General features: G+C 36.4%; 1 protein-coding gene across 1 annotated transcript in view; it reads right to left on the bottom strand.

The window, feature by feature from the left end:
- The window catches only part of YEATS2 (YEATS domain containing 2), a 41944-nt gene extending 22373 nt beyond the window's left edge, over window positions 1–19571 (bottom strand). Inside the window, exons 1-17 of the mRNA XM_014052140.2 lie at window positions 19422–19571; window positions 18233–18330; window positions 17699–17804; window positions 17464–17561; window positions 17284–17376; window positions 15850–16089; window positions 14545–14660; window positions 13342–13503; window positions 12818–12929; window positions 10093–10137; window positions 8625–8802; window positions 8062–8295; window positions 6981–7139; window positions 5034–5137; window positions 3750–3857; window positions 1767–1940; window positions 342–597 (exon numbers count right to left, since the gene is read on the bottom strand). Coding sequence (XP_013907615.2) covers window positions 342–597; window positions 1767–1940; window positions 3750–3857; window positions 5034–5137; window positions 6981–7139; window positions 8062–8295; window positions 8625–8802; window positions 10093–10137; window positions 12818–12929; window positions 13342–13503; window positions 14545–14660; window positions 15850–16089; window positions 17284–17376; window positions 17464–17561; window positions 17699–17798 — 2179 coding nt within the window. The 5' untranslated portion in view covers window positions 17799–17804; window positions 18233–18330; window positions 19422–19571. The remainder of the gene's footprint in view (window positions 1–341; window positions 598–1766; window positions 1941–3749; window positions 3858–5033; window positions 5138–6980; window positions 7140–8061; window positions 8296–8624; window positions 8803–10092; window positions 10138–12817; window positions 12930–13341; window positions 13504–14544; window positions 14661–15849; window positions 16090–17283; window positions 17377–17463; window positions 17562–17698; window positions 17805–18232; window positions 18331–19421) is intronic.
- Window positions 19572–24385: the final 4814 nt, after the last annotated feature.

Below are 24385 nucleotides of genomic sequence, written 5' to 3'. Positions count from 1 at the left end.
CCAGAGTATTCAATAGCTTACTTTATTGATATAATTAACTAATTAGTTCATTATCCAGTTAGCTAGGCTATCTTGGCTGATTTCAAGAAACTGGGGCCACTACTTGATTAATAATTAGGAGAAAGATAAACAAAACATGCAGCTTATCAATTAGATTTGGAAGCTGAAAAAGCATCCTGGAAGAAAACAGCAGCCAATCACTTGTACATTTTTGCCAAAAAAAGGTATGTGCATTTATCTTTAAAATTCTCCAGGAACGGAGCATGAAGGAGATATTTTTAAACTCATTCCTTAGCTCCATACCATCATGTTTGACATTTCAAAAAGTAAGACCACTCTACCTGAACCTTGGGATCCGGTTTTTGGAGCTCCTGTTGATGGAACCTGAGCTTTTGTTAAAGTCTGCACAGGCTGAGCAACGATGGTTCCTCCTCCACTACTCACAATAGCTTTGGCGACTCCTTGAGTTACAATTTGCTTTCCACCAGCTGTCTTTGTGACTGAAGGGCCTGATTTTGCCACAAGTATTTGTCCTCCACCGAGGGCCACAGCTTGCTTGACTGACGATGGTAAAGCAGACCCAACTGGAACAGTAATCTAGAGAGGGAAAAAAATAAAAAATACACACAATATAAATATATACACAGAGCTCATATATTAACATCAAGCTAAATAAAAGCTATATTCTGTCAAAGATTGGATCTGAAATGGAAATTGTCTGGAACTGAAGCAAAATGACTCACTCGGGATGATTATGCCTGTTTAGGGAATAAAACCTTCTCTGGTGGTAGTTATGTATTAATTCTATTGCTCAAAAAACTAGCAGCCCCAAACAGTTAACAGTTTCTAAAATACTGTATAGAAGGATCTTTACAGATGATTTAGATAAAGAAAAAGACTATTCATTTCCATGTACTTATATTTATCCTAAAACAGTGCATTTTAATTGATTTTATTACAAATGCTGAGAAAAAGAACACAAAACAATTAAAATAACCCAATATTTAACTGTGGACCAATGATTCCTTTCAATATTTCAAACCCATGTAATTTTTCATACTAGAATGAGCTTAGTAAAAATGCTGTGAGATCAGAAATAGCTTAAGCCAGCATATAAGAGATAAAAGGGAAACCAGTAAACATCTTTGGGAACTAAGCTCCGTAACTGCTGAAAAAGCCATCTCTTTTGCCACTATCAACTTGATCTTGCTGATAGTCCAAGAAACATCTTAGTGGAAAATATCAATTCTAGGAAAGTGAGTTTGTGAAAATATAGCCTTTAAGATAACTGGCTTTCAGGTTATTTTGAAGATAAAAAAGGACAAGGCTAGGGAACTATCCAGAAACCAGTGCACATTTCTGAAAACCAGTGCTAACATCTAGTTTCCTAAGATTGTGTAAGGCCAGAAAAAGACGCAGCTTCTCTAATGAAATTCTATAGGATACACATGAAAGCACATAAGCAAGGAAAGGGTGTGTGTGTGGAAAAGAAAATTTACCCAAAGAAAAACAATTTGGAATTAAAGATGGGCCTAGTATATTAAATAGTTGAAGGCTGTGATAACGAATGAAATGCAATTATTTTTTCCTCAAATTAATAACGTTATAATTTAAAGAACAAAATAGGTATCTGAAGGGTATTTTATCCATTTAAAGCTTCTGGTATTACCTAGTTGCCTCAAAAGAACAAGAGCGTTGAGTGAAGCAACAGAGCTGTAGTTACTACAAAACTGCTAGAGTGAAAAAGAAAGAAAAAAGTCAGGCACCTTTGATGAAGTGGCTGCCTCTCCTGTGCTCACAATCTGTTTCTGGGGCGATAAAGCAATCACATGGCTCCCTTTCACAGTTATGCACTGTGGTAGTGAGGCCTGAGAGGCTGCTCCAGTTGCTGCCACTGGAGAATGTTGCGGCAGTTCTCCAGGCTCTTGCTTTATTATCACCTTCAAATAAACCAAATGGAAATTAAAATTTTGTGGAGAAGACCTTACCGTTCAAATGAAGGGTTAAGGAGCTGGCTGCTGCTCCCTACAACAATGCCCATAAGAAAGCTCTACAGATTTATTTCCCACCGGCAAGAGAAACTGAGAGGCCCCCAAATGAGAGCAGCAGTGGATCCACTAGATCCTTGGTCTCTTGATTTACTGTGAGATTTGAGGATCAGTTCATCTTCTATGCTGGTTTAGAGGTGATAAAACTAATCCTCTCTCCCAACCGGAACATGAAGGAATAATAGTCAAAAAAAGGGGAAATCTGTTCAAATATCAGAAAGACTCACGGACTTTATTTTGCTGTATTACTCAATTTCCCATTTAAAATTGCATTATTTCCCTTTGTAAGAAATTGAGTGTCTGCCTGATTCAGCACAAATTCAGGATCAACACAACTGTGCCTTTAAAATTCATATTTAACAGTTACAAAAGAATAAAAAACTACAACAGCAACAATAAAAACACTATAAAGCAACTTTTGAGATGTTATAATAATTAACATATTGGTTCAAAGCGATTCAGAGTATCTTTTTACAAAGAAATGAATGTCACATTTAAGCAATATAGCAATAAAAGAAGAAAATATCACTTAGAAAAGGTAGTAGAAAATATGAAACACTTTCTAAATTGCTAGAATACTACTAAATTGATCCATCACCTTACAAGCATAAAAAGAGTAAAAAAAAAATTAAAATTATTTTTAGATTCCAGAAGTTGTGATTTAGGCTCACTTTAAGCATTAAAGCCAGCTGGGTGATTTTGGGCTAGTCCCTCTTTCACAGCCCAATCTACCTCACAGTACCTTACATATTGGAGAAAATGGGAGAAGGAGTATTAAATATGCTTGCCACCTTGAGTTATTTATAAAAATAATAGTCACTGGGACTCCACTAAATGTGGGAGTATCTCTTTTTTATGCTATTGTTTTGTTTGCAAATTTCATTTAGACCTTTGGTTGACATTAGGAAGAATTCCTAATGTCCTATAGAATTCCTAATGCTTCCTATAATAAGATTAGTGGTATAATAATGTTCTTATTATCTGGCTCTTGGAATACATTCACTGAACTAGTAAATGAATGTATCAGTGGTCTATAAGGAAAAGGTAAAGGTTCCCTAGAGGACGGTGCTCATCTCCGTTTCAAAGCCGGAGAGCTAGCGCTGTCCGAAGATGTCTCTGTGATCATGTGGTCAGCATGACTAAACACCAAAGACGCATGGAACACTGTTACCTTCCCACCAAAGGTGGTTCCTATTTTTCTACTTGCATTTTTTACATGCTTTCGAACTGCTAGGTTGGGCAGAAGCTGGGACAAGTAACGGGAACTCACTCCGTTACATGATGCTAGGGATTCGAACCGCCGAACTGCCAACCTTTCTGATTGACAAGCTGAGTGTCTTAGCCACTGAGCCACCGTGTCCCTCGACCTATTAAATGAGTGTACCAGTGGTCTATACCAAATGTAGAATTTACTTTGATAAGTTCTTTAAAACAACATTCACCTATGTAGTTACGTTTACAAATGCTTCAGCCTATGTAGCTGAAGATATTGTTATGAGAGCAAAATGAGAAAGCAATGAAAGAAAACCTCTACCAATGTCTGGGTGGAAAAGCACAGGAAATAATCTATGTTTGTATGTAATTCCAGAAATCTAAGAAACGAGAAACAACAAAGCCTGTTCATGATCAAACTCAGAAAGCTCCATGGTAACTCTCTTTGTGAAACAAAACTGCACCATCCACAGGAAAGAGAATAATTACCTTTGTAAATGTTCCTGGTGCTCCTGTCACAGATTTAGGGCTTTGTACCTTGGAGTGACTCCCAATTGGACAAAGAGGTGGCATGGCTGCAAACAGAGAGTCCTCTTGCTAGAATGAATATACACAGCACATGGTTAAGCTAACTATGCAGCCGTTTCTTCTTTTTAAGCATCGGATTTTGTTTCAAGCAAAAGACTTATTTATGGTAAACATATACAACCTAATTTTCTTTTACTGTTCCTGTTCCAGAGAACAGGAAAACAGGAGACTGCAGTAATTTTCAGGCTGATGGACATTCTTGGCTATTAAGCAGCCTTGTTTTGGTTAGGTTAGAAAAAACTTAAAAAGAAACTGTTAGTTGATACATAATTGACATGATTTGTTTATATTAATATTTTTATCTCCTAGGAAAATGAACATTACAATTTAAAAGGCACCAGGACTTTACCAAAAACTTTTATGGATATGTGGACTTCAAACTGTTATGCTTTTGTATTAAAGGAATATAATGAACTGCATTAGTTTTAACTATTTTAATTTTCTGTTATATACAGGTAATCCTTTTGTTTTCAATTATGGTACAATGCCCACTACACAAAACTGATCTAGTTTCAGTTGATTAATTGTTGGAAACCAATAGTACAGGCAGTCCTCAACATAAGACCACAGTTGAGTCCAAAATTTCTGTTGCTAAGGAGGTTGTGAAGTGAGTATTGCCCTGTTTTATTTCTTTTCTTGCCACAGCTGTTAAGTGAATCATTCCAGTTGTTAAATTAGTAATACAGTTAAATGAATCTGGCTTCCCCATTGACTTTGCTTGTCAGAAAATCACAAAAAGGCGATCACATGATCCTGAGACATTGCGACCAATATAAATACATGCCAGTTGCCAAGTGGGTGATTTTCGATCACATGACACTTTTTTCAGTGTTGTAACTTTGAACACTCCCTAAATGAATGGTTGTAAGTCGAGGACTACCTGTAAACAGAAGCCTGAATGTTTTGGTCAAGTACTAGAAACAATCCATTATGTGCAGAGTTTGGGTGGGAGAACTCATAGCGCACTTTGAGAAAAGTGGTGGAAATTTAAGAAGAGTCAACATGGTAGAATAAGAGAGGATAGAGATACTATTTAACTAGCATCCTGAATGAAAACATTACATGTACATGTTTGTAGGAGCATGCCTCATTTAAAAAGACTTAAGAAAGTAAAAGTGGAGCATGTTGCATTCAGATTTATAGAAGACTATTAAAAGACTAGAAAGGTTAGCCAAATGTCTGTACCTTTACTGTAGAGGATACAAAACTGCTTCCATGAATTTTTGAGACTGGAGAACCTGTTCCATGAGACGACTGGGAAGCACTTGTAACTTTACTTGCAGGGCTACCTATGTTTATGAGAAATACAGCAGACATTAGTATCAGTGGTGGGTTTCAAATGTTTTTAGAACCTATTCTGTAGGTGTGGCCTGCTTTGTGGGAGTGGCTTGCCAGCCATGTGACTGGGTGGGTGTGGCCAACTTGTAAAATGTGGTGAAACTCACTTAACAATGCTCTTGCTTAGTGACCAAAATGTTGGCTATGAAACTCTGGCATTTGAAGCACGCAAGCCTTAAAGCTGTCAAATTACAAGACCCTTGTACCCCAAACTCTTTAGAAAGCACCCCCCCCCAAGGGGTGTTCAAACTTGACAACTTTAAGACTTGTGGACTTCAACTCCCAGAATTCCTCTTCTCGCTCTTCATCTTGATGATGTGCAGATGGACGGGGGGAGGGAGCTAGAACCGGTTCTAAACGGCACTGTAATCTGTGGAACCTCTTCTATAGAAGAGGTTAGAACTGGCAGGACCCCTGATTAGTATATAATACACATTCTGGTATTCTGATAAAAGATACATTCGTGTTCATGAGGACCGCAGTAAAGTTCCTATAACTGGGTATCCTCTGCCAATGTTAGCACCATGGCTCCCAGAATTCTTCTAGCCATGCCAACTTGGAAAGTCTGGAAATTGCAGAAAAATCTAGCATGGCATGGGCTGGCAGGCATTATCAATAATTTGAATACTGTTTATCGGTAGAAAGTCATTTGTTGCCCTCTATATGAGACAGAGAAAAGACGCTCATTCATCACTCAACTTCTTTCACTCAATACCGGGAAATTTAGGAGAGGGCCAGCAACTTCTTGTACACTGCTTTACTAGATGCAGCACTAGTGAAACTGCAGTCCAATCAGAACCAAGCAAAATGTAGGTGAATGGGTCAGGAAACTCTCAGTTACTTCCTCTTTAAAACTAGCACTAATCAACTGCTAGATAAGAAGGGTCAGCACTCTGTTCTGTAGGCTCCTTTATGTAATTTGCTAGGAAACTACACAGTTCAAACACAAAGGAATGACCGCTACTGAAAAAAGGGCCATAACTGAATTGACATTGTAGCTCCATGAAAATAGCCCAAGATGATTATCAAACAAAGTTTTCAATCAATATATTGTATAACAAGCACAGCATGAACATTCAAATGTTCACATGATGCCAAAAGCACTGGCAGTGGCCACAGTTATGGAGTAGTAGGAAGAGGAAAATGCAGGAAAGATTGTGAGGGGCAGGAGAGGAGAACAGGCAGGTCAGTTGGGTATTTTATACTTCATGCTAAGGTCAACAGGAACCCAATAGCTCACCCATCTGAACTTTTTCTATTCTCCCATTCTTCCAAACCCAGAAACATTTCTTTCTGGATTGAAACATAGGTATAGAAAACATTGTTCCAGTTCAGACTTATAAGTGTATCCCTAAGAAACAAATATTTGCTTGGTAACCATCACTTATTAGTAGTAGTGTTTTGCTGGGCGCCTCGCAACCAGAGACTGCTCGAGGTGTGTGTGAGTGCATTGCTCCAGGACTTGCCATAAACGTGAGAGCGTTTGGGGGAAAGTTGGAGGAATAAAGGGGAGTTCGAACAAGTTCGAACAATCAGCTGGCTGTGTTGCTTCTCTGCCTTCCCCCGGATCATCACAGATACAGTCATGTAAGTTTTTAAGAAAAAAGTACATAAGAAAACAAGATACATTAAAATAGATGTATATCTTTTCTTACACTACATCAAAAACAAGGAATGAAACACACACATCTTTGTTCAACCTGTTGGAAAAGAGATTCATCTGGTATTTTGCCTTCTAAACAGGAAGACTGACATTAGCAGGAAAGAATAGAAAATGAAACTATACTAACACACCTGCATTTGTGACTGATGCCCCAACAGATTGGCCAGGCTTGTCCACAATAACATAAGGGTTGCTAACTACAGGGGTCCCAGCTCCTTGTTTCATGTGCACTGGAGTCGATGTTGGGGTACGAGGTAGCGGAGAAGGACTTGGAGTTGATATTGGAGAACCTAAAGAAAAGCGTTCCAATTATATGTAAGACAGATATGCCTAAATTACAAGACACATGAATAGCAAATATAACAGTTCAAATATGAAACTCATTCAATTATTAAAAGGATAGAAATTAGTCCTCAAAATTTACCACATTGCTTCCTGAAACATGCTCCTCTAATGACAGGGAGATGTAGCATCTAAAAACGTCATCTTTTATTCATTACAACAGATGTAGCAAATCTTGTGAGGCTTCTTCCAAGAGATGCCTTTTTGTATTCTTTATATTAAGCTCATGACTATTCATTATATCTTACCACTTTGACCTTTACAATAAATAAGAATACTTTCCATTTATGAGATTTGATTTTAGTAAAGTAAAAGTAAGCCTACCTCACAGACAGTTTTTGTGTGAGTCAGATAGAGAGGGAGGAGGAGGGAGGGAGAGCAGTGTTCACTAAGTAGCACCACACAACAGGATTTACTCCAGCGGCATATTTGCCATGGTTGCCCCTCCCCCCTGTTCCCTAAATAAATATAACGTTTTCAATACAAAGTAAACAGGCTTATTTTCATTAGATGTAAACGTAACAGGCCCAAGCAAAGGAACTGAAAAAGGCACTTCAGAAAAAGTGCGTCGTCATGAATAAAGTGCATCTACATGAAGAAGCCATATCCTCTAAAAGAATTAGCCCTGCCTGTTATGAAGACTGTCCCTTTCTGCCCATGCATGTATGAATAGTCTGGGACTCCAAGCAAAGCAAAGATGCTTGGTATGCACACATATGCTCAGAATCCTGAGGAAGAGAAGCTGTGCAATCTTTCATAAAGAAGCCACTGCTTGAAAGAGTTATGCATGCAAACATGCTTTGGGGAACACCTACTTCAAATGCTTTCCACAGTCTTAACATGTTAAAATAGGTTTCAAATTATCCATACCTGACACAATCTTGCAGCTCATGGTGATGGGCTGGAAAGACTTGCCTGGAGACTCAGCAGGGCTTGGGATTTGACCCTGAGGCACTATTTTGCAACTGGCTGCAATTGGCTGAAAAGCTGAGTTGCTGTGGGAGCCAAAAGCAACTTTCTGACTTGGGAGCTTAGTGGGAGTCCGTTCTAAAGATGATGGCAGGGCGTAAAAGGTTGTATGCCTTTCAGCTTCAGCACTGAGCCCTGGCGTGGAAATGTAAAGAGAGAAGACAAGAGAGGTGCAAAGTTTTCTTGATACATATATCAATTTAAACAGAAATATGTGGGGCAAAAAAAGCTTTGTTCTGCTGAAAACCTCTTGAAATTGATTCATTTATTTTAAAAAAAAACAGCTGAAGAATTTTCCTAGTTAAGGATAGGATTTGAGTTTCTATCATGTCTTTGCCGTTGAAATGATATATAATTAGGGACTAATTTTCCCCAAGAGAAAAAATATTCAACCAAACTTCCCAGTTTTATTCAACAATGTATGGATATAATCTCAATTCAGACAGGAGGACATACATCTTTACCTTTTTCAAGGGAAACATCTGTGATGGATTCATGTACTTGTTTTATTGGTGAAGATGCTTTCACAGGTGCTGGCATGTTTAATGGCAAATGTAATGAGTTAGGCGCGTCAGAAAGATCAGAATCTGACGATTGGTACTCTTCTTTAAGAGAATGCCGATGCAACTCAACATCCACAACCTTTTCAAAAGAGAAGGAAAACTACTGTTGGGCAACTGACAATTTTATTATAGTTTTTTTTAGTCAAGTATATTCAAAGAATTTCATAACACCTTGGTATTAAAATATACGCCCTGTTTCCCTGAAAATAAGATCTCCTCGGATAATAAGCCCAATCAGGCATTTGAGCGCATGTATTAAAATAAGCCCTCCCTGAAAATATTGCAACACAGCAACAGCCTTGAGGTGACCACGCTCACCGCCTTCTGCACCCCAAAAATAATAAGACCTCCCCGAATATAAGGCCAAGTGCTTATTTTGGGGGTCAAAAGAAAATAAGACCCTGTCTTATTTTCAGGGAAACCCGGTATGACACTGGGCCCTCTGCATTCAAAATGAAGACTTAAGTGCCTGGGGAATTGTGACTTACTACTTAACTGTGGTGTCAACCTGTAATAGTATGTGGAAATAAACTTGGGAGACAGGAGGAAGAACCAGAGACTAGACTATTATCATGCAAAATTCCACAGAAGCACAGATGGCATGAGATGTGTTTCAGAAGGGACTTCTCTAATTTTCCAGAGAGCAAAAGAAGAGGAGGGAAGGAATATTTTCAAACTTGCAAGATTTTGTTAATGTAATCTTACAATAAAAATATTGCTACCTATTAACAAAAGATGATTTTTTTTTGTTTCCTTTGTTTAACTAAAACAATAAAAAAAATTCTCAAAAAAAATAGCTCGTTGTCTGGACTTGCCTTAAAAGGTTAACAGAACCGGACAATACAGTGGGTGTAGAACAACATGGAGAAAAGTACATGTTCTCTCAGATTTTCAGCTATGTTTCTCAGAACTATTTTCAACAATCTGGGTGGTTTCCCACCAGGATTCTGCAAACATTAGCTTAGATTACAAAATTTCCATTTGTTGAAGCTTCTAGATTAGGTATAGATAGCATGTGGCTCTCCAGATGTTGCAACTTTCAACAATTGTCACCATTGGTTATACTGGCTAGTACAATGAAGTTGTTGTTCAGTGACACGTAGAGGCCACATATTGCTCACCCAGCTTACAAAAACTTTATATTCAAGCAAAATGTATGTAATTTATCAATGGGGGCACCATTCATATTTGTTTGTGACCTATCCAACCTTCTGTCGCTAATAATACACAAATTCAATAGATCCATACTTTGGCATTATGGCTGCTTGAAAGATATTTATTGTGAATACTTTAAAAACAAAAACAAAAAAGTCTCTCATTTTTCCTACCAATATTTTAAAAAGTTAAGCAAAGTAAAAACAAATCATACCGTTTCAGCCCCTAATGTCTGTAGACCAGTGTATGTTCTATCCAACTGTAAGAAATAGAAAATAAGATTTTAAAAAGCCCCTATTTTTGACATAAAGTATCTGTTAAACCATTTCAATACATACAAACCTTGCTGCTTCTTCACCAAACTCAAATATTAAAAAAGCTATATTGCTTTCGTTTGAATTATTTTTAAACAATAATTTATCAAGAATAATTTTTAAAAAACCCAGCATCCTGATACCAAATATTCTATCTCTTAATTTATCAATCAGTGAGTGACCTGGGCTGTCCTCAGTATTTTAGAATTCCTCAAACGTTGCCTGGTTTTAATCCACTTTGAATTTATGTATTTGTTATTTCCAAGTATTTTGTATTTGCTCTGTTTTCTCTGGATATGCAAAAAAGAAAAAAAGAGGAAATAAAAGGATGCGTTGTATTCTGACTTGAGTCAATGTCTTTCAAGATAATGGAATCTTACAATGCAGTATAAAAGATGAGCATTCAAACTACATGAAATGAAGCATAAAAAAACCTGTAACGAATCAGGGTCACAATGAAAGACAGCTAAGGGAGAAAGGCTCCATAGCATCCCATGGAGCTGCTCAGCATCTCCATTATGTTCCTCTGATTTGCAGGTGATACGACACCAGGAATAGTTCCAATTCACTACAGGAAGACAGGATTAATATGCACAATGGATTCGCCATATTCTCAAGATGTGGGAAGCAAGAGAAATGGCAACATTTAGTAAACAGCTTTATGGATGGCAATAAATCTTAAATTTCCAAAGAGGGCAAAAGAAATGCAAAATAGTTTTTAACCGACATTTTCTCCCCCTAAAGGATCCCCAAGAGAAAATAGTATTATGTAAAAGTAAATTAATTTAAGTACAAAGTTACAAGGAGCTATGCATGTGCTTCAAATCACCCATACATGAATTACTTTTTTCCCGATAGTAAAATAATGAGTATTTATTAATGGTCAAATTCTTGTTCATATGCCCCAATGTTGGGTTGATATTTATACGTTTAAAATATTTACATACTGCTTTATTACAAGCTTTCATATAACTTTAACAATATTTAAGCAGTTTACAGTCAAATCTAAATCTCAAAATAAAGCAAGTGTTAAAACAGAAAATACAAAGCATACTTATTAATGGATGTGAAATGAGAAATTGTTGTCTCAAGGCTTGGAAAACAAAGTATGTCTTCAACAGGTGGCAAAGCAATCCAGTATGTTCTTACACAACCATGTATAAACAGTACTAAACCAGGAGGCAGATTGTGAATAGGCCTCCTGCTCAAACATGTATCATTTAGCAGCTATATCTACTTCCAAATACTTGAAAAGAACAAATACATGAATTCAAAGTGGATTAAAACTACCCAATGTTTGTGGAATACTAAAAATGCTTCAGGCACTCTAGGTCACTCACCGATTGAGAAATTAAGAAAGAGAATATTTGGTATCAGAAGGCTCATTCTAGTCCAGTGGTTCCCAAACTTGGCAACTTTAAGACTTGTGGACTTCAACTCCCAGAATTCTCCAGCCAGCCAAGTCCACAAGTCTTAAAAGTTGCCAAGTTTGGGGACCACTGTTCTAGTCTATCTAGCTTCTGCCCAGACAGCAGAAGAAGCAAGAGAATGTGAACCCTAATTTCACTAAGTAGGACTTGTGGTTTAATACATTGTGGTTGCTTGAATTCTTTTGTAATGGCTTCAAAGCTTTTCTACAATAAACCTACTTATCAGATCTTTTATAACTTTGGAAATTTATTCTTGAAAGGGTTGTCTTAGCAGCTAAAGGAAGCCTGAAAAATAGTAGCCACCTTCTGAGTGTTAGGAGGAGAAAATTCCAAAAAGTAAATACCACCAGAAAGCCTACCCTCAAATGATTGCAAGATGGCAGTCTATAATTTGTGACAGTCACAAAAGGATCTTTTGGGATGATTTCCTTTTTATCTGGGGAGAAGGGAAATTCTTGAATCTGACAGAAACAATTCTTGGCTATGCTTTGATTTATGCACTGACAATCATTATAGGTACGGATGTTTTAAAAACCTGAATATTTAAACATTCTTGTATTTTCCCAGTATTTCTGCTTGAAATTCCCAGAAACCTTGACATTTTTTTTATTTTTTAAAGCCTATTCAGTAAAAAATAATGTAATTTAAATAATTTTGGGTGTCCCATAGATGATATCTGGTGTTATTTTAAAAAAATTATTAAGTAATGCTGACTTCTGCACATACAACTTAGCAAAAAAAAACCTTATATTTAACATTATTTGGAGCTCCATATGTGCACATATAGAACACATATGACCATAGGCACTTTATTATAGTTCTTTATTTCAGAAAGGAATCCTTTAGAATAATTATTTTCTTGGGTCTTCTCTTGAATTTTCCTTTGTAAAACAAAGTTATAAACAACATTTCTTTACCCTTATGGACCTCTTTTAGATTTTCCCATTTTTAGGTTTGCCCTTTATTTTTTCCAAGAACATACAGTTGCTATACTTTGCATGTGTAATAGATCAACACGGGGAAAACCCCCCACAATCATGTTATATTTCAGATATCTTTCATACACATTATTTGTTATGTTTATTTTACTTTATAAAACCCAAAACCACACTGACTATTTCCTTGAGAAAGAGTAAAAAAAAAAAAAAAAGTGGAACAAAACTAGGCATCGTATCATGGAATACTACAGTATTACCTTGAGATGGTGTATAATGTCAATCCTTTTGTTTCGGTTATCCTTAAAGTGAATCTGAACCCGCACTGGAAACTCTCCCCAGCCCCGCCTCGTCAGATGGAAAGGAGGTTCTCTACAAATATGGACATTGGAGGCTTTAGTTATTTCTTATTATAACAAATATTATTTTAAAAATAATGAAAAAATACCAAGGAATGTTTGAGTCTTGAAACGAGGATAATGAAAATGTCATGCTAATTTAAAATAACTAAATACATGAAATGAAATTCTTCTATCCAGGATATGCTTTATCTGAGAAACCAGAAGAGCCGACAGAAAGGTATTCCGAGTTACTGAGTTTGCTTGGAGATGCTATGCCATTGATAATATTGGATCCAAGGAATACCATTAAGTGGTGCATTTTCTACTTCAACAGCAATTCTATCCAGAACGTTACCAACAGATACAAGAGATGAGGAAGTTGTGGAAAAGATAGAGCATTTGAAATCAAATTATTCAGGTGATTTCAATGAAATCTGTGTTACCTGACTTCAACGAGATCGTTAGGTTTATAGCTGGGATGAAGGAAAAACCAGACTTTCTTAACAAAATGATCAATGCTTGGCTCTCGTCGGGAACCTCTTACGTACACCATCCATTTATGGGTAGATTGGTCATTTTCCTCCCTCTTATCAGGAGGAATGTATCTGGAAGACATTAAAAAAAAACTCACCAAAGTTAATTCTACTGCATCACTAAGTAAGCAATCCTAAATAGTGGAATGAAAGGCTGTTATGGTACTCTTTGTGACAGAGAAGAATGTTTCTTCAGGAAAATCCTTCATTTACCAAATGCTTGGTCATTCCTTTAATCATGATAATGAAAAAAAGTTATATGTTGAGGAGATGCTTGCTTTTACACTGGAAAATGCCCTCCTTTTCCCTTCACCTATAGGAAAAAATAAAAACATGCTACTGTTGGGTTTTTTCCAGGAGGAGAGAAAATAAAAAAAATGAAACCAGAAGGAGAAAGATTGTACTGTCCTTTTTAGGTGACTAACAAACCGATGTATAAAAACATCATGTAGGAAAACAAATAACTTCCTCCAACATCCTTCCTTTCAGAGTCCTGGGAATAGCTGCTTAGAGCTATCTACTGTGGCTTCAAGCAGCATTATCCAGTCAATTCTCTAATACAGGTTGGAAGGGGAAATATGCCTAGTACAACTGTAATCATCGTCATTTATCTATATTGTCCCATTAAGTGTTCTTGCCAGGTGTCATATAAAGCTAAGATGAGGCACTCCAGTGAGTTATTTGAGGTAGTATATGCTTCCTGAAATGTTCACCAGGAAATGTCAGAATGGAATATAAATAGGGGCTGGAGGAGGAGCTAAGCAACTCTTCAAGTACTCAGAACACTTCCAATCAACATTATCCAAAACAGCAGTTGCCTTCTGCCTTCAAAACTACAATAAAGAAAGCATGCTATGGATTGATTTTTCCCTGAAACAACAAGTTTGTCTAATAATAATGGTTAAGGTATTATTGGAACAAAATGGCAATCAGTTTGTTTATGGATTCCATATTAACACTGATGACATTATCTACTTGGATAATGAAAAGTCTGCAAGCAAACCGAGGACACCAAGGGCTTTACTAATTCCATAATTTCATCATCTCTCTTCTAATTTCAATCCATATTTGGAGTGGATATCAAAAGAGAAAAGAACCACTTTGAATACTTACTTGGAAACATTACCAACTACTATTGTTTTCTTCACGTATAATCGTGAATGTTCTTCATTTGAAAAAACAGCCTTTCTCAGCTCTGCTTCATAATCTCTTGAAACACCAGACATGCCCTAAAGATGGAATGTTTAGAAATAAGGATGTTCAGGAAGAAAGATTTTTGACGGAGGTTGCAAGCATTTAAAAAAAAATGTGTAAACCTTTCTACTGTTGAACTTCTACCTAGCTTTACATAATCTCTAAAAGTAAAAACTGGCACCCAGTTCTTACAAAATCATTAGATTTGGTTTTGAGCATGTTACAATGCAAAAAAGAACTCCAGAAGTTTTCAAAATTTTAAATCTTTACTTTAAAAAATGTCCTGGAACCTCATGAGCACAGATCACCTGGGTGCTGGGGTTGTTTTGTTTTTTGCCCTGTTTTTTTCTTTTCTTTTTGTCCTTTGTTCCACAAGAGCTTGATGTCATTCCATGAGAAACTAAGTCTGAAAAACCCTGCTCTGGAAGTATGGCCTAGGAGCGTTGAAGGAAAGTATCTTAAAATGCTGCAATCTTTGGATAGAAAGTGATCCAAGCAAAGTGGAAAATTAAAGAGAAATGTAGTTTCATCCAGGCTAAAGCTTTTAGTTTTTTAAATGCAAGCAGAATTGAAGAGGCAATAGGTGGAGATTAGAGATACAGGGAAAAATTCTTGAAATTCTAGGCTATGTTATATGATCCTATCCAAAACAACATTAACCTTGCATTATTAAGGGAATATCAACATGCAAAACTACTGAAGAGTCTGACGTGACAATTTCAGCCAGGCTATTTCTGTGAGTGCTTTATCTATTAATCAAATTCCCAATTACTTTAGGAAATGAGAACTGGCTTCCACTCTTCTAAAGAAAATGGACCATGCTCACAATTTAAAATCCTAATCTATTTCTGCTTGGAATATTCTAAAAACTGCATAAACTCTGTTACTCATATGCCACAAACTGGAAGCCAAAACTATGAACACTTCAGAAGTATCATTTAACCTAATACCTTTAGATTGCTGGAAATCCCATATCTCCTTTTGACCATGCTAGCTGGAAACTATGGAAATTAAAATCCTACATATTGATAGTGCACCAGGTAGGGGAAAGTTCACATACATATGATTCCACCAATAGCAAATACTGGTAGGTAGAAAATGCTTGTGTTCTTTACAATGGTATTTATAGAGCTTCCAATAAGGGAAAAAGCATTCCTTTTGCCATGTTATTACAAAAGAACTTTTGCTTCTGAAAATTATTTTAACACAATGTTGTCAAATCACCTGTCCAGCATTCTTGTGCAGAGTCAAGTCAAGTTTGCTTGGCACTCTTTCTTCCACATCCAGACTACCATTGTCTTTTCCCAACATATATTCCATGTGCTGAGATGATTCACTCTCTGAATGATTGACTGACAGGGTTTCTGAGCCCTGATTAGCAGGAGAGGATGATCGGGATGGAGATTCTAAAAATTTCTTGATGGTTGGATGGTTAAAAACCATAGAATCACAAGTCTTTATTCCCTGAAATAGAACGGCATTTATTTGTTTGTTTTAGTATAAATGAGGAGAGCAGATGTCAATCTTGCAGATTTTTTTAACTAATCCCCACTAAACCCCACCTGCAACCTGGTACATAAGACACGTCTATGGATCTTATGGACAATTCCAGTACTGATTATACCTAAAGGCAGGCAGGACTCGAAGAAGCAGGCCTATTTATTAAAAACCTGGGTTAAAATTGTTGCTGATTAGGCGCAAATCCTTCAGACATTGCGAAATATTTTCAGTCCAGTTCTACTTTAAAAATAGCTGCAATCAGAATCTCTGTAGCTTTTCATAGTAAATGCTTCTTGATCCTCTTAAAAAGGAGGCAGCAGGCAGGAAACCAAGGATAAAGAGTATGGAACATGTATGTCTACCACTGAGCTAGGGATTGAATAGCAAAATTAAAACATCAGATGACAATACTACATCACCATCAGAGCTGCTCTTATAAGTAGCTCGGTCATATAATTTTTGGGATTGATATAGAATACTAAAACTTGTTTTAACAGTGTGTTCACAGAGGAAAGATAGCTATGTAGTTCACTCTCTACCTTCTTTGAAACTACATAAATCTGCTTCTGATTTGCAGCAGTAGTTTCCCAATAGGCATTATTTCTCAACACCTGAAATTTTTTTAATAAGAAAGAGACAAGAAAAAGAACTTTTAACTTTCAATTTTGGTCACTTTTTTAGAGTTGCTTTGTTCATGATATAAACTTCTTCCATCGTAGCCTTTTTAATTGTTTTTCTCAATGTTATTAATCAATTTGGTGTTTTATTATTTTAAAAAATACCTAGTGTGTTTAACCAGCATATAGTTTAAAAATATCTGGAGGGACACCTGAAATGCACTCATGGTTTATGACTAGGACTCCTTTCAATAACTTCTTTGCAACCTGTATTTTTAAATACAGGAATGTCAACGTTTGAAACAGGAGTTCCCCGACACTTCAGTTCATTGACCCCTTCATGACATTTCAGGTTGTTAATTGACTCCCAAGCATTATATGAATATTATTTAATGAATACTACTTTAAGCAATAGCTCTACAAATAACAACATCAATGGATTATCCCATCAAACCAAGGGGATCAACACTGAGCACTTTGGGAAAGCCTGATGTAGATTAAGGCAAGATAACCTGTCACTACTCATATATGCACTACTTACCTCCCCAACTTTAAAGAGTCCAGCAGAAGCATAGTAGTTCGCCACAATGCAGGCTCGTAGTTTATCCATCATTCTTCTTGCTTCGATCAGCCGCTGTCAAAAGGAAAATCCATTTAGGAAATGGCTGCACAAATCCCTGCTTCTGTTTCTCAATTTATAATAAACATGTTATCTATATACCTGATCAATCACTTGAATCTCATGTTCTTTATTTTTCATTTCTATAGAAAACTGTTCTTTAATAATTGCTTCAATCTTCTGTACTGCAGCATCTCGAGCTATGTAAAAAGAGTTCAAACACAATGAAACATGTTTATACATTTGTGAAATAAAAAATAAAAAATTGAGATTTAAGATTGGTTTTAATCTTAGTTTTTATTCACATACTGTTCTTCATTTTTAAAAGAAATTTTACCAGATTGTTCTGATGCTTTATGATGTTTATTTGTAGGTGCAACTGAGATCTCTTCATAGTCTGGATCCATCTCCTCTACAGGCCTCTTGATACCTGACATTTTTGTCTTTTTCATTAGGGAAAAAGAAGAAAGAAATACATAGTATTTGTAAGTTCTAGGTTTTAAGCTACATTACAGAATAAGCCAGTTCTCTTATTGAGAACAAAATATCAGCGTGTCTGAACAAGAGATGAAGACTTCTAAAATAAATCAATATTTTATAGCCAAAGATTGCTCTATGCTAAGGTCACTGAAAATGGATATTCATTTTTAAAAAAATGAAAAAAGAGATAGCGACTAAATGACATTTTATGTTGTAACAATACTTGCATATGTTTATGACAACCACAACCTGTTTTAGTTCTACAAAAACTAACCTTTATTTTCCTCTTTCTTTTCTACTGAAAAGTAAATGTATATGTAGTGTGTAGACATATCACATAGATCCAGTATTCCATTATAAATGAATAAAAATCTTTCCAAAATATTTTTACCTTAGACAGATAAATCAAAATCTGATTTTCTTTTAATGCTCTGCACTTTGGCTGAAGGCTTCTTAGATTCCTCCCAAAGTTTTGTTTTTCAGTTAGTCCTGTCAAATAAAAATGGTTTTAATTGGTGAAAAAAGATTTTACTTTCTTCTCAGCTTTTCAGCATGTTTTACTTCTATCTACTCAATTTTCCAACACTTAGTTTATAATTTCACATTTAAAAGTACTTAAAAGTTTACAGTCATGAAGATTAGACAATGACAATTCAACTTTTATAACTAATTGTTTTCTTGGCTGAATATAGAAAACATTATCGGTATACATTATTGCAAATCAGTTTTATTAAGATATGTTATCATGGAACATCAAAGACAGAAGAGCATCTAATAAACATAAACATCAATAGGGTATCAAAAACTGCACTCATTTGCTACTGGAATGGAATTCTTTAATGAGAATTAGGTACCGCCTTGTAAGGATCCTCAGAACAAACTGAAGGAAAACTGATATCAAGACAGAATACTGCCTATATTTTGTATATTTTTGTAATTAGCATGCCTATCAATATTCAAAATTGTGCCAGATAGTGTCTGGGGTCAAGCCCCATCCAAAATCATAGTTTTAATATGAGTTGCATTTAAAAACAAGTACCCAAACAGGATTCCCATCCAGGTACAGTATGTCAAATAGTAAATGCAGAGCTGTTCTCATAACAGCACAACCCAATGCAATCAAGTTATGCTTAAACCAGTTAAAATGAATGGAAACAGGTAAACATAACTCTACAACGGCATGGGCTACCCATGTGTTTAACAGGAAGTCCTACTGAATTCAATGTGAACTTTCAAGGAACGTAGTTTGCAAGGTTGTAGATTTAAAGCATGCTCCAAACAAGAGTTCGCCAAAACTCAGCATTTCTCCTTCCAAGTAAACATGATTAGGATCTGAATGCAAGATGGGCGTAAAGGGGGTACTTAGAATTCCAGCCTCGAAGCCCAGCGAAGTTAGACACTGAGCAAACTTAGCCGAATCTTTCAGAGGTAGTTGCCTCCGGCTTCTTGCAAGAGTCCCCAGCCTTTTGCCAGAGTCGAGCCCGAGCCGGAGGGGGCGCTCGCCAAACTCACGCATCACCCTGCCCCTTCTCAGCTCGGGAGGGGAAAAGCGGGGCTTCGGCTGCAACTGCACAACTCACCGGCTTGCTTAAAAAAAACAAAACAACCCCGGAAGGCCGCCGCTGGCAGTCCCTTATAGCATTAACCAACCCAACGCTCAGCGAGGCCACCACCTGCAGCGCGCAGCCGCCATCAGCTCCGTCCTCTCTCAGGGCGACGGAGGGGCGCGGCTGCGCAGGCGGAGAGCGGAGAAGGGGCGGGCATTGGGAGAAGCCGATGCCTGAAGGAGGAGGAGGAGGCGGCAGCGGCAGTGGCGGTGCGGGACTGGCCGGTGTATTCTTGGCGAAGCCCGAGAGCGGCTCTTCACCTACAGCATCCGCTGTAATCTAAACGACTTGCTCTAGTGGTCAAGAAGATTGATGTGTGCCGCTTTTAGTTTTTATTCTCCCGGGCGTTGGTATTTTGTTCAAGGAGCTTTTTAAAAACCCCAAGTTTGTAGACGTCTTTGTTGTAGTATCTTTTTTGCTGGCACTGTTACTATTTTTTGTGATTATTAACCGTATTCGTTGTTAGCTGCGTGGGAATGCTGTATTGAACTATTAAGGTGGTAACATGAGCCAAGGTGGCGCAGTGGTTAAATGCAGCACTGCAGGCTACTGCTAGATCAGCAGTTCAGCGGTTCAAATCTCACCGGCTCAGGGTTGACTCAGCCTTCCATCCTTCCGAGGTGGGTAAAATGAGGACCCAGATTGTTGGGGGCAATATGCTGACTCTCTGTAAACCGCTTAGAGAGGGCTGAAAGCCCTATGAAGCGGTATATAAGTCTACTGCTATTGCTAAAAAAAACATATGATGAGCAGGGAGACTTTTCTGATCTTCCAAGTGTTCAGCATGCCAGAAACACAAAATCTGAAGCTTTCCAGCAGCAGGTAAATAGGAATGAGATGAAGATGGCGACCCGCAATTTACACACCTTGTAAATTGCATTGTTGCCTTATCCTTCGTGGGCCATCGTTTTCCTCCTAAGATAGTCATTTAAAAATTCCAGGGACCATTTTTCTCAATTCATAAAGAACTTCTATGGCAATGAGCATTTGAAAATAATATGAAAGTGCTGGGGAACTGCCACCCAGGAGAACAGAGCTCAGGCTGGGAATTAGTTTTCAGTTGTACAGCTACAAACACTTAGGGCTGACACAGACCACGCCCCTTCCATGGGATCTTATCTGTTATCCCAAGAGAAATCTGGGGAGAGTCTTGCATTATAGGCAGAATACAATAATCATCTTGAACTCTACATTATGTGGATCTGGTTGCTTGTGCCTGACAGAAATAAATTTTACATCCATAAATTCATCCATAATTCTATTGATGTTCTCATGTATACTTAGGTGAATTGTAAGCGAAGAAATGCAAATTGTAATTATTTATACACATATATAAATGGAATACATCAATTAGTGTAAGTTGATATAAAGAATAATAAAAATGTGCTGTTTTATATTCTAATCAATTTTGCCAATTGTTTTAAAAATATAAGCCAAAGTAGAAATGTGTAATTTTTTAAAAAGTTTAGTTGTCAAAATACTCTAACTGAAACTGTTTTTCAGACCATTAACTTTTCCACTATTTTTAAATTTAACTAAGCTAATGCACTTCATTGAAACTATTTACGTACATAACCTAAGATTTTATGGATTTGAGTAATGAAACATCTGCAAGAAAACAAGCGATATCAGAGAGCATAAAGGACTCCTGATTTCATATCTCTACATAGCTGCATGATGGTTATTAAAGTAGAGTTTTTATACAATTTATGTATGAATGTATTTGACTAGATAATATAATTGCATTGTTACAGTACAATCCTTCACAACTTTCTTCTGTACAATACTTATTCAGTTAAGTACAATACTTATTCAGTTAAGTTTAAACATGAAACACTTTAGTAAGTGAAATGTACTTTGATGGGGATAAATTAATACAGTCCAATAACAATTTGTAGGGTTTTTTTAATATGGCATCAAGGCTATATGTTTGTGTTGGATGGCTTGAGTACATGGAGAAATGTTGGTGGAGATTGATGGAAATGGTGGTGGAAATATTTTGGAGGTTTGATTTGTTTACTTATTACCTGGTTGTTATTATGCATGTTTGGCCAAATGTGAAAGCTCACAGGTTAAGAAGACAGCTTTATAGCAGTGGGGCTAATGGTATCATCTATATTGACTGACAATATTTGGTGCCAGCTATTTCTGACAGTCAATATCGAGGAAATTCCAGCATAACTGTGGTTGAGGTTGTAATGATTTTTGACATCTGTGTTTGAGACAGCAATAGCACTTAGACTTATATATTGCATCATAGTGCTTTATAGCATTCTATAAGTGATTTACAAAGTCAGCATGTTGCCCCAACAATCTAGGTCCTCATTTTACTGACTTTGGGAGGATGGAAATCTGAGTCAACCTGGCTGTGGGCAAAGTTAGACTGCAATTCTGCATTCTAATTCCACCATGGCTCAGTGGAAATGATAATGAAATCCAGGAGCAAGTCAGTTGCTGGGTATCCTTTTTCTTGTTCATCCTTTCCTTTGCCCTATACAATGGATTAGGAATAAAATAATTTTAGTTTGCTGCTGCTGTCATATTTATGGTTTATGGTGATGCTGGTATTACATCCCGAGTGAAGATTTGAGATAGAAAAGGACTAACAGCCTTGATGTGATAAGATTTTAGGAGGACCTGCTGGATGGGGGATAGAGATGCTTGCTTTTTGCTAGCCTTTATCTATTGATGAGATAGTGAGACATCTTGTGTCATGTACTGCTTAGATTCACAGGAATGTACTGAATAGAGTATTTCTTAGAGTCAACAGTTTAATCGATATGCATTGAATTTGAATATTAAATGTATTTACAGTATTTTGAATTTTAGCAGAGAACAATGTATTCCTAATATGGAAGATTGTATGAATATACTTACAAAATTTAAATGGAAATCTAGCATTCATTATTATAAATCTTCTACTTATGAATAAAATCGCTATTTGACCTAGTTGGAAATTGAATGCTACAGTAAAATAACATTTATCTTCCAAACTAATATAATATTCAGGCAACGATGCTGATTGCTATGGAAATTGTAATTTTCCCAATTGAATTAAGATCTTTTAAACATTAAGAACATAAATGTTTCCCTCTACAAGAATTGAGAAACTTGTGACCATTGCTGCTTATATGGTAGCATGCTCTTTAAAAAAAAACTTTAAATCTAGACAAAATGGCTATCCTGTTGATTTGTAGGCTTGAAGTACTGTATATCCTTTTGGAGATATGTACTGTTCCTGAATTCTCAAGTTCTTTCAGTCTTAGCTGTTTTTTGATATTCAGCCATGACAAAGAATAGCCTTCTGTAACTACTGAAACAATTGTTTCTTTCTGAAACAATTTCTGTCATGTTGTTTTTTTTAAATTGAAAAATGTGTTGGCTGGAATACTGAGTACTGCAGCTACTGAAAACATATTTTCATGTTGAAAATCCTGCACTGACTACTAATGTTTTTCTGAATATGCTTCAAAGTCTAAGTGTGTACAGTACAAAATACTATGTACTGTACTTTTAGAGTCTTAGTGGTTAAATCCTAAATATCTGAAAGACCATCTATGTTTTATTTTATGTTGCTTTTTATTTTAGGATCCTATGTAATTGTAAGAAAAGTGGGATTAAATCAAGTAAGTAATAGACATTTACATAATAAAGGTCCAAGTTTTTGAATAAAATAAAATAAAATGCTAATGATGCAAATTAGCAATGTTTATTCTGAATTTGGTTTTGGGGCAAAGATTACACTAAAATGGGTTTATTTACAACATTCAGTTCTTTGGATTAAGAATACAAAATAAACTACAGCCAAATGCTTTTCACCTTCACATATTGCTACAACCCATACATAGTAGCTTTAAAAAGCATCATTTATAAGCAATCATCAAAAAAAATCACACATACTTATAAATACATACACATAACATTGAAATATCTACCGATGCACTCCAGTATGATAATACAAGCTAAAAAATAAAAAATTCAATAAAAGATCATGATGCATATTGGTAAGTACAATAAAAATGATAACTATTAGAATTACTGTTCCTAATTCAGTGTTGTGTGGTATAACTGAAGACTTCACTCAGTACGTTTCATGAGGTTAGCTGCCCTCTAACCTGTAGTATTTCTTTAAATATTCAGAAAATAATTAGTTGAGAAAAGTGTGGGTATTTTTAGTGTTCTATTGTTCAGCTAAATCCTTCTATAACGTAGGAAATTTATAAAGGATAAATTTTGTATCAGAAAATGAAAGGTAGCTTGGTCTACCTTCATGTAACGCAAGATGGCTAACTCCCTCTTGTAAATTTTCCATGAGTTTTAAACATGATGGGATACATGACGATGCAGTGAAATAGAATATGCTAGAATAAAGATGGACAGCTTTCCAAGAATTGAAGATTGCTGCACTCTTCCTTGATCAGCTACAAGATTGCTTGGGATCTCACAGGAAGTGATAGATTTCTAGTCATTTGGGCAGATTAATAGAGTTTAACTCCTAGAGGCCTTCTGCTTCCACTTGGTGTTTATTTAGAAATGGTATTTTGAAACAAAACAAAAATCATACAAAAATCATGCTATCAACATAGTCACATTTGTTGGGCTTTTGAAAATGGGATGAAGAGTCACATGAGGCATGTATACTGTCCAGCCCTATGCTAAATTTTCAGGAAGGTGCTCATCTCAAATATAGGTGGAATCTTTTAAGAACTAGGTAACAATGCATTTTAAAGTATTTCCAGGAATGCGTAAGAACCAAATACTGCATCCACATAATTCAGTGACCAATACATTTTCTAAGTTAGTCTACTTTTAAAATATTGCAAGCACAAAAATATTTTGTTTAATATTAGCATGCTGCTGCCTGGATTCCAACCATTTTGGAATCCTTCACAAATGAAAGAACTTCCTTAACAAAGATCAAGCAATCTCTGAAGGAT

The sequence above is a fragment of the Thamnophis sirtalis genome, unplaced genomic scaffold, assembly GCF_051295495.1.
Source record: "Thamnophis sirtalis isolate CommonGarterSnake01/CBP01778 unplaced genomic scaffold, rThaSir2_p1.2 scaffold_11, whole genome shotgun sequence".
NCBI classification, from domain to species: Eukaryota; Metazoa; Chordata; class Lepidosauria; order Squamata; family Natricidae; genus Thamnophis; species Thamnophis sirtalis.
The sequence above is the reverse complement of the archived record's forward strand: the minus strand, read 5'-3'. Positions and strand labels throughout refer to the sequence as shown.